General features: G+C 40.5%; 1 protein-coding gene across 3 annotated transcripts in view; it reads left to right on the top strand.

Moving 5' to 3' along the window:
• The window catches only part of SRPK1 (SRSF protein kinase 1), a 90,889-nt gene that overhangs the window by 42,380 nt on the left and 29,546 nt on the right, over nt 1-18,963 (top strand). For all 3 annotated transcript variants that reach the window (XM_003278862.4, XM_012503241.2, XM_030802733.1), the window contains 6 exons: nt 8,300-8,406; nt 9,906-10,071; nt 11,720-11,745; nt 12,185-12,398; nt 12,772-13,191; nt 13,561-13,661. In XM_003278862.4, the coding sequence (XP_003278910.2) occupies nt 8,300-8,406; nt 9,906-10,071; nt 11,720-11,745; nt 12,185-12,398; nt 12,772-13,191; nt 13,561-13,661 (1,034 nt within the window). The remainder of the gene's footprint in view (nt 1-8,299; nt 8,407-9,905; nt 10,072-11,719; nt 11,746-12,184; nt 12,399-12,771; nt 13,192-13,560; nt 13,662-18,963) is intronic.

Below are 18,963 nucleotides of genomic sequence, written 5' to 3'. Positions count from 1 at the left end.
TTCCATTCTCCCCGTCATTTTCAGGTACACCAATCAGACGTAGGTTTGGTCGTTTCACATAGTCCCAAATTTCTTGGAGGCTTTGTTCATTTCTTTTTATTCTTTTTTCTCTAGACTTCCCTTCTCTCTTCATTTCATTCATTTCATCTTCCATCAGTGATACCCTTTCTTCCAGTTGATCGCATCTGCTACTGAGGCTTCTGCAATCTTCATGTAGTTCTTGAAACTTGGCTTTCAGCTCCATCAGCTCCTTTAAGCCCTTCTCTCCATTGGTTATTCTAGTTATCCGTTCTTCTAATTTTTTTTCAAAGTTTTTAACTTCTTTGCTATTGTTTTGAATTTCCTCCCGTAGCTCAGAGTAGTTTGATCGTCTGAAGCCTTCTTCTCTCAACTCGTCAAAGTCATCCTCCATCCAGCTTTGTTTCGTTGCTGGTGAGGAACTGCGTTCCTTTGGAGAAGGAGAGGTGCTCTGCTTTTTAGAGTTTCCAGTTTTTCTGCTCTGTTTTTTCCCCATCTTTGTGGTTTTATCTACTTTTGGTCTTTGATGATGGTGATGTACAGATGGGTTTTTGGTGTGGATGTCCTTTCTGTGTGTTAGTTTTCCTTCTACCAGACAGGACCCTCAGCTGCAGGTCTGTTGGAGTTTACTAGAGGTCCACTCCAGACCCTGTTTGGCTGGGTGTCAGCAGCGGTGGCTGCAGAACAGCGGATTTTCGTGAGACCACAAATTCAGCTGTCTGATAGTTCCTCTGGAAGTTTTGTCTTAGAGGAGTACCCGGCTGAGTGAGGTGTCAGTCTGTCCCTACTGGGGGTTGCCTCCCAGTTAGGCTGCTCAGGGATGAGGGACCCACTTTAGGAGGCAGTCTGTCCGTTCTCAGATCTCCAGCTGCGTGCTGGGAGAACAACTACTCTCTTCAAAGCTGTCAGTCAGACAGGGACATTTAAGACTCTGGAGGTTCCTGCTGACTTTTTGTTTGTCTGTGCCCTGCCCCCAGAGGTGGAGCCTACAGAGGCAGGCAGGCCTCCTTGAGCTGTGGTGGGCTCCACCCAGTTCGAGCTTCCTGGCTGCTTTGTTTACCTAAGCAAGCCTGGGCAATGGCGGGCGCCCCTCCCCCAGCCTCGCTGCCGCCTTGCAGCTTGATCTCAGACTGCTGTGCTAGCAATCAGCAAGACTCCGTGGGCATAGGACCCTCCGAGCCAGGTGCGGGACACAATCTCCTAGTGTGCCGTTTTCCAGGCCCGTTGGAGAAGCGCAGTATTAGGGTGGGACTGACTGGATATTCCAGGTGCCGTCTGTTACCCCTTTCTTTGACTAGGAAAGGGAACTCCCTGACCCCTTGCACTTCCTGAGTGAGGCAATGCCTCGCCCTGCTTCGGCTCGAGCACAGTGCGCTTCACCGACTGTCCTGCACCCACTGTTTGGCACTCCCTAGTGAGATGAAACCGGTACCTCAAGCAGAAATGCAGAAATCACCGTCTTCTGTGTCGCTCGGGCTGGGAGCTGGAGACCGGAGCTATTCCTATTCGGCCATCTTGGCTCCACCCCGACATTATTTTTCTTTTAGTATTTCAAATATATTGGCCCACTGCTTTCTGGCCTCCAAAAATTTCTGATGAGAAACTTGCTGATAATCTTAGTGAGGATCCCTTGTATGTGAAGAGTCACTCCTCTTGATGCTTTCAAGATTCCCTCTTTATCTTTCAAAAGTTTGATTATAATGTGTCTTGATGTGGGTCTCTTCGAGTTCATCTTGCTTGATGCTCATTGAGCTTCTTGGATTCATGTCTTTCATCATATTTGAGATGTTTTCAACCATTGTTTTTTTCAAATATTCTCTCTGGCCATTTCTTCTTTTCTTTTTTTTTTTTTTTTTGAGATGGAGTCTCACTCTGTCACCCAGGCTGGAGTGCAGTGGTGCCATCTCAGCTCACTGCAATCTCTGCCTCCTGGGTTCAAGCCGTTCACCTGCCTCAGTCTCCCGAGTAGGTGGGATTACAGGTGCACACCACCACACGCAGCTAATTTCTGTGTATCAGTAGAGACGGGATTTCACCATGTTGGCCAGGCTGGTCTTGAACTCCTGACCTCAAGTGATCCACTTGCCTTGGCCTCCCAAAGTGCTGGGATTATAGGCGTGAGCCACCATGTCCAGCCTCCTCCGCTATTCTTCTGGGACTGCCACAGTGTATATTTGGTCTGCTTGGTGATGTCCCACAGGTCCCTTAAGCCTCTTCACTTTTCTTCAATCTTTTTTCTTTCTATTCGTCACACTTGATAATTTCCATCACCCTAACTTCAGGTTTGCTGATTCTTTCTTCTGCCTACCCAAATCTGCCTTCGAATCCCTCTAGTTAATTTTTTCATTTCAGTTATTGTACTTTTCTGCACCAGAATTCCTTTGGTTTCTTTTTAGTTTTTTTTATCCTTATTAACATTTCCATTTTGTTTATATATTGTTTTCTTGACTTTCTCCACATCTTCCTTTTGTTCCTTGAGCTTTTTTTTTTTTTTTTTTTTTTTTTTTTTTTTTTTTTTTTTTTTTTTTTTTTTTTTTTTTTTTTTTTTTTTTTTTTTCTGAGACAAGGTCTTGCTCTGTCAAGGTCTTCACACCACCCAGGCTGGAGTGCGGTGGTGCGAACACAGCTCACATCAGCCTTGACTACCCAGACTCAAGTGCTTCTCCTGCCTAAGCCTCCAGACTACAGGTGCATGCCCCCACACCCAGCTAATTTTTAAACTTTCTGTAGAGATGGAGTCTCACTGTGTTGCCCAGGTTGGTCTTGAACTCCTGGGTTCAAGCAATCCTGCCTTGGCTTCTGGAAGTGATAGGGTTACAGGAATGAGCCACCACACCTGGCCTGAGCATCTTTAAGACATTTGTTTTAAAGTCTTTATCTAGTAGGTCTGCATCAAGTCTTTTTCAGGGACAGTATCTGTTGATTTATTTTTGTCATTTGAATATGCTGTACTTAACTATTTCTTCATATGCCTTGTGATTTTCTTTTGAAAACTGGACATTTAAATCTAATATGATAACTCTGGAAATTAGATTTGGCCATATCCCTAAGGTTTGATGGGTTTGTTATTTTTATTTTTATTTTTATTTATTTATTTATTTATTTTTGAGACAGTATCTCACTCTCTTGCCAAGGCTGGAGTACAGTGGCACAGTCATGACTTAAACTGCAGCCTCGATGTCCTGGAATCAAGCAGTCCTCCTGCCTCAGCCTTTCAGATAGCTCAGACTACAGATGTATGCCACCACGCCCAGCTAATTTTTTATTTTTTGTGGAGATGGGGTCTTGCTATGTTGCCCAGGCTGGTCTCAAACCCCTGGGCTCAAGCAGTCATCCTGCCTCGGCCTCCCGAAGTGCTGGGATTATGTGCATGAGCCACTGTGCCTGGCCGTTTTGTTTTTGTTTTCATTTTTCTTATGTAGTCTGTCTCTTCCAGGGATCAGCCTGAGATGTAAACGAAAGGTCTTTGCTCAGTCTGCATCTTTCCCTGGGCATGCGCAGTCACTTTCTGATTTTCCATCTATATGCAGTTGCTTTTGAATGTCCTAGTCTATTTATTTATTTAGAGACAAGAGTCTCTCTCTGTCACACAGGCTAGAGTGCAGTGGCACAGTCTCAGCTCACTGCAACCTCCGCCTCCTGGGTTTAAGCGATTCTGCCTCAGCCTCCCATGTAGCTGGGATTACAGGTGCATGCCACCACACCTGGCTAATTTTCGTAGAGACAGTGTTTCACCATGTTGGCCAGGCTGGTCTCAAACTCCTGGCCTCAAGTGATCTGCCCACTTTGGCCTTCCAAAGTGCTGGGATTACAGGTGTGAGCTACCACGCCTGGCCGTAAATGTCCTAGTCTTAATTTCTGGCTCCCAAAGGGGAAAAAGAAAGAAATGAAGAAGAAGAAATAGGGCACTGGCCCTTTAAATCCTTGCAAGATCACTTCAGCCAGAAGAGGGGCAAAACAATTGGGGGGAGGGGGGGTACAAAAATGGCCACCCACCTCTCTGATACTTGGGACAGGATCCTTTTTGCCCACCATGGCTCCAACAAACTGTGTGCAGGGCTGCTTGCTATAGAATTAGGGGATAGGTGGTTGCCACTGTGCTAAGAGCTGAAATTGACCAACATTTGCAATAATTTATTATCCAAGCCTCTTCTTCAGGAAGTTGTGAGCCTTCAGTAGACTCCAGAGTTTCTTAAGAATCACATTAGACACATTCTGCCAATGCATTGGTTGTCTAGGTGGGGAAACATATTTCTGGTGGCTTCTTACTCCACCATCTTCTCAGACTCTTCTCCAGTTTGTGATTCTTACTTGAGTCAGGATCTGTATGACATTTTGGCAGTTTATTACCTGGCATCAAGATGTTGCAGGCTCACCTTGTGAATTTCCTGTCTTAAATCTAGAATCAGTTTTTCTCTAAGAAGCCCTAATTCCATTCAGTGGGAAATGACATACAGAATCTAAGCACTTAGGGGTATGCTTTGCTACTGGGTGAATCTTTACCTTTATGATTTGTTGATTCATTGCAAAAAGCATATACTCTTAACCTCCTTCCTGTCTTCCCTTTGGGGGGTCACTATTTCAGTTGCCCCCACAGCTTACTTTTGTGGATGTGTGGATTTGTTTGGATTATTTTTCCAAATTGTTTTATTTTGGACTAATTCTGTTGCTGTGCCATCAAATTCACTAATCTTTTTATTCTATAAAATCTAATCTGCCATTTATTCCATCCAATGTGTTTTCATCTCTCACATTGCACTTTTTGTCTCTGGAAGTTCATTTTCAGTCTTTTTTTTTTTTGAGACAGAGTCTCCCTCTATTACCCAGGATGGAGTGCAGTGGTGCAGTCTCGGCTCACTGCAAGCTCTGCCTCCTGGGTTCCAGTGATTCTCCTGCCTTAGCCTCTTAAGTAGCTGGGACTACAGGCACGTGCCACCATGCCTGGGTAGTTTTTTGTATTTTTAATAGAGATGGAGTTTCACCATATTGGTCAGGCTGGTCTCGAGCTCCTGACCTCGTGATCCACCTACCTCGGCCTCCCAAAGTGCTGGGATTACAGCCATGAGCCACCGCGCCCGGCCCATTTTCAGTCTTCTAAAAAATACCTTTCATGTTTCTACTTAATTTTTTGAACATATGGAATACAACTATAATAACCATTTAATGTCCTTGTCTAATTCTAACATCTGTGATGGTTCTAAGTCAGTTTCACATGATTGATTATTTTAATTTTGGGTATGTTTTACTACCTGGTAATCACATTGTAAGTTTTACCTTGTTGGCTGCTGGATGTTTTGTATTTCTATAAATCTTGAGCCTTGTTCTGGGATGGTGTTATGTTATTTGGAAAGTGTTTTATCCTTTTAGATTTTACTTTTATGATTTGTTAGATGGATCCAAAGCATTGCTCAGTCCAGGTCTAATCATTCCCTCTACTGAGGCAAGACTTTCCCAAATACATCCTACCCAGTACCCTGTGACTAAACTTTTCTAGTCTCTTTCCTGGGAACAGGCACTGTTCCAAGCCCTATGCGAATGCTGAGCATTGTTCTCTATAATCCTTTAAGATGTTTTTTCCTTCTCTGCTTCTGCTAGTTTCCTCACACACACGTGCTTTGCTGAATCCTTGAAGGGGCGGCCCCCCTGTGCAAATCTCCAGATTTCTCTCTGCAGCTCTCCCCTCTCTGGTACCTTTTTCAGTGAATTATAGCTGCCTTGGTCTCTCCAGACTCTCAGCTCCCATTGATTCAACATGTGGAGTCTATCTGGAAAGCCTCAAGGCAATAAGATGGGGCAATCCCAGGGTTCAGCTCTTGTTTCCTTTTTTCGGGGATCACTGTACTTGTTGTCTGATGTCCAGAGTCTTCTGTTGTTTTTGTATTTGGTCTGTTTGAGTATTGTTTTTTCAATAAGATAAATCCAGTCCCTGTTACTTGGCTAAAGCAGAAAACTTGATAGGTGCTGGGGTTTTTTGTTTTTTTGTTTTGTTTTTTGTTTTGTTTTTGAGATGGGGTGTCACTCTGTCACTCAGGCTGGAGTGCCGTGGCATGATCTCTGCTCACTGCAGCCTTGACCTCCCGGGCTCAGGTGATCCCCTCACCTCAACCTCCCTAGTAGCTGGGACTATAGGCACACGCCACCACACTTGGCTAATCTTTGGATTTTTCTTGTAGAGATGGGGTTTCATCTTGTTGCCCAGGCTGGTCTTCTTGAACTCCTGGGCTCAAGGGATCCACCTGTCTCGGTCTCCCAAAGTGCTAGGATTACAGGCATGAGCCACCATGCCCGGCCCTTCATAGGTTTTATATTTAAGAATTTGCCAAGCAGTTTTCCAAAGCACTTGTACCATTTTAGACTTCTGCTAGCATAATACAAGAGTTCTAATTGTTCTACAACCTCACCTACATTTGGTGATGTTTAGTTTTTTTATTTTAGTCATTTATTAGTTTGAGATGCTATCTTATTGTAATTTTGATCTGTGTTTGTGGTTGTCATGTACTTTTAATCTTATGTAGTTTGGAACATTTATGACATTGCCTTTTTTTTTTTTTTTTTTTTTAAAGAATCCAGGCTAGTTGTTTTATGCCACATTAGTTTGGATTTGTTTGACTGTTACCTCATGATTAAATTCAGGTTAACTGTGTTTGTCAAGCATACTACATGGATTATGTTTTAGTCTTCTCAGTATATTGCATTAGAAGGCACATGATGTGAATTTGTGCTTATCATTGTTGGTAATAAGTTTGATCACTTGGTTAAGGCAGTGCCTTCTAGATTTCCCAGTTGTAAAGGTACTTTGTTCTTTTTGTAATTAATGCGCAATCTGTGGAATGATATTTTGACACTGTGACAATCCTTTTCCCCAACAGTCTTTCACATAGTTATTTTAGTGTTCACTGATTCTTACCTGAATCAGTAATAGTATACCATAGTGATTGTAAAATGGTGATTTTCTATTTCTTATATATTTATTATTTGGCTTTCTTCTCTAAAGAAGATGTTTCTCTTCCTCCTGCCTCCACGCTTACTTTCAGATCAGTGTGAACTTGTTCTGTTTTTAATTTATATATTAACTCATAACTTTATTCTTTATAATGGTCTGGCTGGGCGCAGTGGCTCACGCTTGTAATCCCAGCACTTTGGGAGGCCGAGGCGGGCAGATTACGAGGTCAGGAGTTCGAGACCAGCCTGGCCAATATGGTGAAACCCTGTCTGTACTAAAAATACAAAAATTAGCCCAGTGTGGTGGTGCACGCCTGTAGTGCCAAGAGGCAGAGGTTTCAGTGAGCCGAGATAGCGCCACTGCACTCCAGTCTGGGCAACAGAGCAAGACTCCGTCTCAAAAAAAAAAAAAAAAAAAAAAAAAAAGAAGTCTCCACATTGGCTGGTGACATCCTTTTCAAGATGGTTCCTGTTTCTTCCTGACATGTTCTCTTATTTGTTAGAACAGCAAGATGTTCCAAGTTTACCCGGTATTTTTCCTGCCTTGGATTTGGCTATTTTTCCAAGGAGCTCCGGCTTTCCTTTAGTGGAGAATGTTAAAGTCTGAGCACTAGACCATTACTATATATGTATGTCTTAACTTGCATGTAGAAGCCAATGGGGGTGGAAGACATCAAGATACTACTAAAATCTCTGTAGTGCCCTGCACAATTTTAGACTCAAAGAGTATTCCTGCTGTGTAGTGTCATCAGGCTGTTCATACATAAGGACAACACATGGTAGCACTGGAGTCAAGATTAGTTTTGTAAAATACAGAGCATTAAGCAAGTTTCCTATTTAAAAAAATGTTGGCATTTACGTTTTTGAGGTTTAAGTCTTTCTTTTACATTCATCTATTCTATAGTTAAGGAATAATTTGTTTTTTCTTGCTTTGAAGCTGTGAGAGTGGGAATTTTTACCCTGGACACCAATTTTGATATTAGGGAAGAAACTAATTTACCTGAAACTAATCAACAGCTTGAGGCTTGAGCCTAGTGCTTTCTTTCATTATTTGCATATGTAGGTTTCACTTTTTCTTTTACCATTGAGTATTTTAATGTACATAATGATATTGATAAGCCAGCCGCCCGCAATTTAATGTTTCATGGATGCTTTCATTGACTATAGCATTAGACTTTGAAATTTTAGAGTATTGACAGCTACATATTTATTCATTCAAGCTCTATAACTTTTTATACTGAAAGAAAATAATACTTAACATTTAATAGGGTGGAATTCACAGCTTGTCTTGCCGTGTTCTTCTTTTGTGCCTTTTTTTCCCTCCTTAATGAATTCCTAGATATCTGCATGGTATTTGAAGTTTTGGGGCATCATCTGCTCAAGTGGATCATCAAGTCCAATTATCAGGGGCTTCCACTGCCTTGTGTCAAAAAAATTATTCAGCAAGTATGTATCTTGGATCAGCAAGTATCTTAGTCTTGACTATGTAGTGATTTTTTAATATTCTTAAAGTGTCAGGAGTTTATTTTTTCCAATAGAATTTTTGTTTTAAGGCCGGGTGTGGTGGCTCATTCCTGTAATCCCAGCACTTTGGGAGGCCAAGGCAGGCGGATCACGAGGTCAGGAGATCAAGACCATCCTGGCTATCACGGTGAAACCACGTCTCTACTAAAAATACAAAAAATTAGCCGGGTGCGGTGGCGGGCGCCTGTAGTCCAAGCTACTCGGGAGGCTGAGGCAGGAAAATGGCGTGAACCCAGGAGGCGGAGCTTGCGGTGAGCCGAGACTCACCACTGCACTCCAGCCTGGGCGACACAGCGAGACTCCATCTGAAAGAAAAAAAAAAAAAAAGAATTTTTGTTTTAAAAAGTAAGTTATTGGCTGGGCGCAGTGGCTCACGCCTGTAATCCCAGCACTTTGGGAGGCCGAGGCAGGCAGATCACCTGAGGTCAGGAGCTCGAGACCAGCCTGGCCAACAGTGTGAAACCCCGTCTCTACTAAAAATACAAAAATTAGCCGGGTGTGGTGACGAGTGCCTATAATCCCAGCTACTTGGGAGGCTGAGGCAGGAGAATCGCTTGAACCTGGGAGGCAGAGGTTGCAGTGAGCTGAGATCATGCCACTGCACCCCAGCCTGGGCGACAGAGCAAGACTCCGTCTCAGAAAAAAAAAAAAAGTTAATTGCTAAAATTAAATATTTCATTCAACTTTTAGAATTTATTATGCTTATCCTGTTTTTAAATGTTTTAGCATAACCATTTTCCCCCAGGTTTGCCTCCTATAATAATTAGAAAGGGAAGCTGAGCTTCCTGACTTGGGAAAATTGGAGCCCTTATCCAGAAGTTCTGGTTGCAAATAGTAATTTTACATGAATAGATAATTGCTATGTCAGATTATTGCCATCTCTTTATACAGCATGATTCATGGGCATTTTCTAATTTTCTAAAGAGCCTTCAATATACAGTACAGAATTTTACCATCAGGAAAATATTAATACTTCAAGGGGCAAAAATTTGTTTGGATAATATGTCCTGGAAAGAGCTCCAAACTGGGCAGCAAGAGACCTCAGTTCTTCATCAGTGAGGAAATTTGAATTAAAGATATCTAAATCTCTGTCAGCACCTACATTACAACACTTAGAGGGTGTGCGTGTGTGTTGAATGTTTATTCTCAGTCTTTGCAATGTACATAGTTGAAGAATATCTCCAAATAGAATTAGCTTCGTAAAACATTGAAGAATTTTTTATTATAAATAAATTCTTGCCTTTTTCATAGTTTAATCTTTCTGAGAAAGTTTCTTTGTGCTTTTTTAAAAGGTGCTTTTATTCTCTATAGAAAACGCTATCATATCTTTTTTTTTTTTTTTAATGTCGTGTTATAATCTCTTACTTCTCCAGAAAGCCTGTATTTTGTGTTTGCAAGTCTGCCACTCTATTTCCATTCAGGTGTTACAGGGTCTTGATTATTTACATACCAAGTGCCGTATCATCCACACTGACATTAAACCAGAGAACATCTTATTGTCAGTGAATGAGCAGTACATTCGGAGGCTGGCTGCAGAAGCAACAGAATGGCAGCGATCTGGAGCTCCTCCACCTTCCGGATCTGCAGGTATATTTTCTTTTAGGGACTTTGCTCTCATTAGAAGTTAAAAGAAATTTCTATTTTTATTCTGTTACCAGGGAATTAAACACCACTCAATCCATTTCAACAATAACGTATTTAAGAAACATTATCAGCTTCCAAGAGACATTCTCACTGTTACTTCCATAGGGGAAGGAGAAAACTAGATATTGTTGTGTCTTTGTGTTGTATGTTATAAAAGCTGGTGCGTATTGTTTAAAAATATTTTTTCTTATGATTTGATGATTTTTGAAGTGTTTACCTCTTACTGTGATCACACATGCTCACTTATAGGACTGGTAGTCTATAGAGGGACAAGATAACATTGCTGTTAAGAGTTTGGGTTTAAACACTGGAGTAGACAGACTTGGTTTGAATTTGGGTTTCATCCTAGACTGAGAAACCTTAGCTGAGTTATTTTACCCTTTTTTCCCTCAACTGTGAATTATTGGGATTAAATGGTAAAGCAATTAGTAGTGTGCCACACAGTATTATATACTAAATAAATTGTGGGACCAGGCACAGTGGCTCATGCCTGTAACCCAACACTTTGGGAGGCTGAGGTGGGAGGATGATTTAAACCCAGAAGTTTGAGACCAGCCTAGGCAACATAGTAAGACCCTGTCTCTACAAAAATTAAAAAAATTAGCCAGGCATGGTGATGCGTGCCTGTAGTCCAGTTACTCAGGAGGCTGGGGCAGGATGATTGCTTGAGCCTAGGAAGTCAAGGCTGCCACGAGTTGTGATAGTGCCACTGCACTCCAGCATAGGCAACAAAGTGAGACCCTGTCTCAAGACATAAAATTAAATAAATAAATAAATAAATAAAGGCTGCTTTATGATTTTTTTTTCTTTTGAGATACAGATTTTAGTTTTAGCAGTGTGTCATTTTTTAGGAACTTGCCTGATCCTCAAGTTGAAGTATTAGTTATATACTTCTTTAAAAAGGAAGAAGGGGGAAATGGGGAGTTGGTTGTTAAATGGATGTAGTTTCTGTTTTACAAGATGAAAACATTCTACAGATCCTGTTATACAACAGTGTGAATAGTGTTAAAACCACTGAATGTACACTAATCCAGAGTATAAATTTTTATCTGTTTTTTTTAACCACAGTTTTACAAATATTTTAAAAAGAGGAAGACTGAAGATCCTACCTTCCAGCTAAGCTACACTGTTACCCATGACATGCTATAGAGCAAATTACTATAGCTCTTGATGTCACCTAGACTCCCCTTTTAAAACTGACAGATTCTGGGTAGCATTTGAGGTGAAGAGGTTGTTGCTTGTTCCTTTCTATTTTAAGCAGTGCATAGGAATGGAAAATAGTGATTTTAGCAGCTTTAGTCATGGAAACGAGAAATGGGAACTTGGTTCTTTCCACTTATTGATGCTACCTGGGGAGGAAGAATTTTATTTATCCTTTTTTTTTTAAGTTTGGCAATTTCTATTGTGCATTATTTTATTTAAAAATGATAATAATATGGCTTCTACTTAAGTCATTTAAAAACAATAGTTTTCTCTGCAATGTAGACTACATAAGAAAGACTTTTCATTCTGGTAGAGTGTTTTATCTGAGCCTTAGTTTATATTGTCTGATGAATGCCAGAATTCTTACTTGGTTTTCTTTTCTTTTCAGTCAGTACTGCTCCCCAACCTAAACCAGTAAGTATAAGGTGTTTCTATATTTATTTTGATCTATGGACTGTGGGCATGGATTCTTCTGTTGTGGATGGTAACAGTTTGTTTCAAGTTTGAGAACCAAAAGGAAAAAAAATTCCTGCACTTCTATAATTTTCTCCAGTAAATTCCCATGCACCTTCATCAAATTTGTACTGGTGAGGCCTCTAAAAAATTTTGAGTTTGTCTGAATGTAAACCAGCCCCACGGACTGCTCGGAAGACCACACTTTGTTATTTATTCTGTTTTTATTTGGGTTTATAAGAGTATCCCGCATCTTTTAATTTAATGAAAGACTTAAGTGCTATGTTAGGGAAAGATTTGTGAAATTTAATTAGGAAGTAATTAAAGTTAACAACTATCTCCAACTGGGGGTAATTAATTAGCCACCTGAAGGCTTTATCTGTTTGTAATCTCCGCCCAGGCTGACAAAATGTCAAAGAATAAGAAGAAGAAATTGAAGAAGAAGCAGAAGCGCCAGGCAGAATTACTAGAGAAGCGAATGCAGGAAATTGAGGAAATGGAGAAAGAGTCGGGCCCTGGGCAAAAAAGACCAAACAAGCAAGAAGAATCAGAGAGTCCTGTTGAAAGACCCTTGAAAGAGAACCCACCTAATAAAATGACCCAAGAAAAACTTGGTATAAATAGAACATCACAAAAATTACTTTACAACACACTTTAATTTATCATTGCTGTATAATACAGTGGTTTCATATATACAACACATCTCTGGGGGTATCTTTATAAGAATATGGATCTTGTCATAAATGTTAGGCAGGTAATATTTAAGTGTAATTTGTAACTTTTCTCAGGAAATGGAACATAGAGTTCATTTAACAACTGGGTAAAAGTAAGATCTTGGCCCTTCCAGAAATAGGTTTTAGATGTTTAGTCATGTTTTTATGTCACTCAGTATAAGTTCTAGAAAATGTTTCAATCTTGTGAGAAATGTTTCTGTTCTTTCACTCACACACATATGCATACATCTTTTTTTGTTTGTTTGTTCCTTAGAAGAGTCAAGTACCATTGGCCAGGATCAAACACTTATGGAACGTGATACAGAGGGTGGTGCAGCAGAAATTAATTGCAATGGAGTGATTGAAGTCATTAATTATGCTCAGAACAGTAATAATGAAACATTGAGACATAAAGAGGATCTACATAATGCTAATGACTGTGATGTCCAAAATTTGAATCAGGAATCTAGTTTCCTAAGCTCCCAAAATGGAGACAGCAGCACATCTCAAGAAGCAGACTCTTGTACACCTATAACATCTGAGGTGTCAGACACCATGGTGTGCCAGTCTTCCTCAGCTATAGATCAGTCATTCAGTGAACAACACATTAGCCAACTTCAAGAAAGCATTCGGGCAGAGATACCCTGTGAAGATGAACAAGAGCAAGAACATAACGGACCACTGGACAACAAAGGTACCTATGCAGCTATACTTCCTCAACACTCCTTCCCTGCACAACACATTCAGATTTCTAGACTAAAAGTATGATTGTTTTTGTAACTATAGCTTTACAACGGGTGTGTCTAAGTTACCTTTAAATTGTAATCTGTAGCTAACTTTATCCATCATGTACTGAGTACACAGCATTTCATTTATTGCTATGAGGGCAGAGGTTTTTAATTCTGGAAACTCAAGGTGTTGCTGTGCTCTTTTTGTCTCAGAAAATGCAAGTTGTCACTTGGGTATTGCTGACTGTATCACTCTTACCTTGGAGAGCTTTATTACTCATTGAGTATTTCTCTGTTCATTGAACAGTCTTACTGATGATGCCTGTTGTCTGTAGGAAAATCCACGGCTGGAAATTTTCTTGTTAATCCCCTTGAGCCAAAAAATGCAGAAAAGCTCAAGGTGAAGATTGCTGACCTTGGAAATGCTTGTTGGGTGGTAAGTTAAACTTGTCTCAATGGTGTTTTGAAGTGACTGGGAGAATGAATGAGAATTTGGACTTAGTTATGCAAAACATCTGTAATTCTATACCCAGATTGATACAACACTTCAGTGAATATTTTTTCACATTTAAAAAAACCTTTTACTATGGAAAGGTTTAAATATACTTACGAAAGTAGAAAGAATGGTAATCGTGATCATGAAAAGTCCTTCTGTTACCCCACCCCACTCCAGATACCCATCACCCAGATTCAGTAATGTCAACTCCTGGCCAATCTTGTTTTTTATATATATATCATTATTAACTTTCAGACACTCAGTGCCTGTGTTCATACTCCCCTACTCCCATTTTCAAAATTGATTACTAACTTATAAATTGTAACCTCCTTTTAATTCACTTAACATATTTTGGACACTTTGCTTTGTCAGCCAAAAATTTAAATACAATTCAGTTCATTACATTGTTTCCCTAGTACACTTTAATCTACATATTTTTGACAGCTCTTTATGATGAGACTTTGCACATAAATCTTTGTATAGTTTTTCTTAGGACATGTCCTAGACATAGAATTGCTAAGTCAGAAGTTGCGTGACTTTTAAAAGGGCTTTATGATGTATGGTGTCATTTAACTTATTTTTAATTATTCATAATGACATAATTACAAATAATTATATGTTTTTTGATGTATAGTGTCATACTACACTCTAGAAAAGATACTTCAGTTAGCCGGGCATGGTGGCTCATGCCTGTAATCCCAGCACTTTGGGAGGCCGAGGCTGGCGGATCACCTGAGATCACCTGAGGTCAAGAGTTCGAGACCAGCCTGACCACATGGAGAAATCCCGTGTCTACTAAAAATAACAAAAAAATTAGCCAGGCGTGTTGGTGCATGCCTGTAATCCCAGCTGCTCGGGAGGCTGAGGCAGGAGAATCACTTGAACCTGGGAGGCAGAGGTTGCAGTGAGCCGAGATCGCACCATTGCACTCCAGCCTGGGCAACAAGAGTGAAACTCCATCTCAAAAAAAAAGAAAAGAAAAGATACATCAGTTATTCTACCTTTAACAACTCAGAAAAGTATTTTCTTCTATGATCTTCAGGCTAAATAGTGGAATCTCATTTTAATTGGCAAATTATTTATACTGTTGTTTTTTACTGTGTATCTAATAAGAAAGTGTTTTAAGGTTTTTTTGTTTGAGACAGAGTCTTGCTCTGTCACCCAGGCTGGAGTGCAGTAACGCAATCTCAGCTCACTGGAACGTCTGCCTCCCGGATTCAGGTGATTCTCCTGCCTCAGCCTCCCAAGTAGCTGTGATTACAGGCGTGCGCTACCATGCCCTAGCTAATTTTTGTATTTTTAGTAAAGGAGGGGTTTCACCATGTTGGCCAGGCCAGTCTCAAACTCCGGACTTCAAGTGATCTGCCCGCCTCAGCCTCCCAAAGTGTTGGGACTGCAGGCATGAGCCACCATACCTGACCAAGGTTATTTTTAATGGACATCTTTTTAAAATCTATAATAGAATGATTCACACATAAATGACAGTACTCAAAGAGCCATATGCTTTTAAATGGGACATGGTTCAGACCTCAGAAGGATCTTACTTCCCATATTGATTCTAGAATATTGTGATAACCTTTTAGAAAAAACAAAGCCAGCTTAGCACTGACTAATAAGAATGTGGAGCAGCAGCCAGGTGCAGTGGCTCACACCTGTAATCCCAGCACTTTGGGAGGCCAAGGCGGGCGGATCACGAGGTCAGGAGATCGAGACCATCCTTGCTAACACGGTGAAACCCCGTCTCTACTAAATATACAAAAAAAATTAGCCGGGCGTGGTGGCAGGCGCCTGTAGTCCCAGCTACTCAGGAGGCTGAGGCAGGAGAATGGCGTGAACCCGGGAGGCGGAGCTTGCAGTGAGCCAAGATTGCACCACTGAACTCCAGCCTGGGAGACAGCGAGACTCCATCTCAAAAAAAAAAAAAAAAAAAGTGGAGCAGCTCTCCAAGTAATTAGAATTACTCCACTACGCTATCATCTGGTCCTGGTCACCCTGGATGACTTCAGTAGTGACTGCAATAGCTTCTTCACTTTCTCCCTTCTGCTGCCCTTGCTCCCCATAGACTATTGGCAATACATCTATCAGAGTGATACTTTTTTTTTTTAATTTGTATATGTTCATGAGGTATAAGTGCAGTTTTGCTAGGTTGATATATTGCATTGTGGTGAAGTCAGGGCCTTCAATGGATCCATCACTGGAACAGCGCACATTGTAACCACCAACTAACCTCCCTTCATCTACCCTTTCACCCCACCCTCTGAGTCTTCATTGTTGATCATTCCACACTATGCCTCCGTGTGTACACATTATGTAGCTCCCACTTATAAGTGAGAACGTGGTATTTTTCTTTGTTTGAGTTGTTAATTAAGATAATGGCATCCAGTTCCATCCATGTTTCTGCAAAACACGTGATTTCATTCTTTTTTATGGCTGAATAGTATTGTGTTCCATTCCATACCACATTATCTACTCCTAGACACTTGGGTTGATTCCATAGTTGTTATTATGAATAGTGCTGCAATAAACATACAAGTACAGGTGTATTTTTGATACGATTTATTTTCCTTTGTGCAGATACCCAGCAGTGGAACTGCTAGATCATGTGGTAGTTTTATTTTTAGTTCTTTGAGAAATTTTCAGACTATTTTCTTTCTTTCTTTTTCTTTTTTTTTTTTTTAGATGGAGTCTCGCTCTATTGCCCAGGCTGGAGTGCAGTGGTGTGATCTCTGCTCACTGCAGCCTCTGCTTCCCAGGTTCAAGCAATTCTCCTGCCTCACCCTCCCAAGTAGCTGGGACTACAGGCACGTGCTGCCACGGCCGGCTAATTTTTTGCATTTTTAGTAGAGACAGGGTCTCACCATGTTGGCCAGGATGGTCTCGATCTCCTGACCTCGTGATCCGCCTACCTCGGCCTCCCAAAGTGCTGGGATTATAGGTGTGAGCCACCATGCCCGGCCTTTCATACTATTTTCTATAGAGATGGTGCTGATTTTCATTCCCACCAGGAGTGTATAAGTCCCTTTTCTTCTAATCCTGTCCAACATATTATTTTTTGGGGGGTTTTAATTTGCATTTCTCTGCTGGTTAGTGATAGTGGACATTTTTTAATGTATTTGTTGGCCATTTGTCTTCTTTTGAAAAATCTCTATTCATGTCCTTAGTCTACCTTTTAATGGGATTATTTGGGGTTTTTTTTTATTGAGTTGAGTTTCTTGTAAATTCTGGATGTTAGTCCCCTGTTGGGTCATATAGTTTGCAGATATTTTTCTCCCATTTTGTAGGTTGCCTGTTGACTCTTGATTATTTCTTTTGCTGTGCAGAAGCTTTTTTGTTTAAGTCCCATTTGTCTGTTTTTATTTTTGTTGCCTGAGGTCTTAGTCATGAGTTTCAGGTCTTATATTCAAGTCTTTAATCGGTCTTGGGTTGATTTTTGTATATGGTGAGTGATAGGGATCTTTTATTCCTCTGCATATGCCAGTCCAGTTTTCCCAGAACCATTTATTGAAAAGAATGTCTTTTCCCCAGTGAATGTGTTTGTTGACTTTTCAAAGATCAGTTTGCTGTTAAGTATATGGCTTTATTTCTAGGTTCTCTATTCTGTTCCATTGATCTGTGTATCTATTTTAATACTAATACATGCTGTTTTGGTTGCTATAACCTTGTATAATTTTAAGTCAGACAGTGTAATGCCTCTAGCTTTTTTCTTTTTGCTTAGGATTCTTTTGGCTATTTAGGTTCTTTTTTTGTTCCATATGAATTTTAGAATTGTTTTTTGTAATTCTGTGAAAAAATGACAGTATTTTGAAAAGAATTGCATCGAACCTGTAGATTGCTTTGGATAGTGTGATTGTTTTTAAAATTTTTTTAATTTTTAATTTTTAATGGGTACATAGTAGGTATATACATTTGTGGGGTATCTGAGATGTTTTGACACAGGCATGCAATGTGAAATAATCACATCATGGAGAATAGGGTATCCATCCCCTCAAGCATTTATCCTTTGTGTTACGACAATCCAGTTATACTCTTTTAGTTATTTTTAAATATATAATTATTATTCACTATAGTCACCCTGTTGTGCTATGAAAGAGTAGATCTTATTATTTGTTAAGTAATTTTTTTATACCCATTAATCATCCTTATCTCCTCACTTCTCTCACACTACCCTTCCCAGCCTCTGGTAACCATCCTTCTACTCTCTGTGTCCTTGAGTTCTATTGTTTTGATTTTTAGCTCCCACAAATAAATGAGAACATGTGAAATTTGTCTTTCTGTGCCTGGCTTATTTCACTTAACATAATGATCTCCAGTTCCATCCATGTTGTTGTAAATGACACGATCCCATTCTTTTTATGGCTAAATAGTACTTCATTGTGTATATGCACCACATTTTTTAAATTCATCTGTTGATGGACACTTAGGTTGCTTCCAAATCTTTTTTTTTTTTTTTTTTTTTTTTTTTTTTGAGACGGAGTCTTTGCGCTCTCTCGCCCAGGCTGGAATGCAGTGGCACAGTCTCAGCTCACTGCAAGCTCCGCCTCCCGGGGGTTCACGCCATTCTCCTGCCTCAGCCTCCCAAGTAGCTGGGACTACAGGCGCCCGCCACCATGCCTGGCTAATTTTTTTGTATTTTTAGTAGAGATGGGGTTTCACCGTGTTAGCCAGGATGGTCTTGATCTCCTGACCTCATGATCCACCCGCCTCGGCCTCCCAAAGTGCTGGGATTACAGGCTTGAGCCACCGCGCTCGGCCGCTTCCAAATCTTAAATATTGTGAACAGTGCTACAACAAACATTTGGAGTGCAGACATCTTTTTTATATACAGATTTCCTTTCGTTTGATTATATACGCAGCAGTGGGATTGCTGGATAATATGGTAGCTCTAGTTTTCTGAGGGACCTCCAAACTGTTCTCCATGGCGGTTGTAACCAGTTTATATTCCTACCATCAGTGCATGAGGGTTCCCTTTTCTCCACATCCTTGCCAGCATGTTACTGCCTATCTTTTGGACGTAAGCCATTTTAACTGGGGTGAGATGCTCTCATAGCTTTGATTTGCCTTTCTCTGATGGTCAGTGATGTTGAGCACCTTTTCATATGCCTCTTTGCCATTTGCATGTCTTCTTTTGAGAACTGTCTATTCAAATCTTTGGCCCATTTTTTGATCAGATTATTAGATTTTTTTTTTCCTCTAGAGTTGCTTAAGCTCCTTATATATTCTGGTTATTAATCTCCTGTCAGAT

The sequence above is a fragment of the Nomascus leucogenys genome, chromosome 22a (genome assembly GCF_006542625.1).
Source record: "Nomascus leucogenys isolate Asia chromosome 22a, Asia_NLE_v1, whole genome shotgun sequence".
Lineage (NCBI taxonomy): Eukaryota > Metazoa > Chordata > Mammalia > Primates > Hylobatidae > Nomascus > Nomascus leucogenys.
The sequence above is the reverse complement of the archived record's forward strand: the minus strand, read 5'-3'. Positions and strand labels throughout refer to the sequence as shown.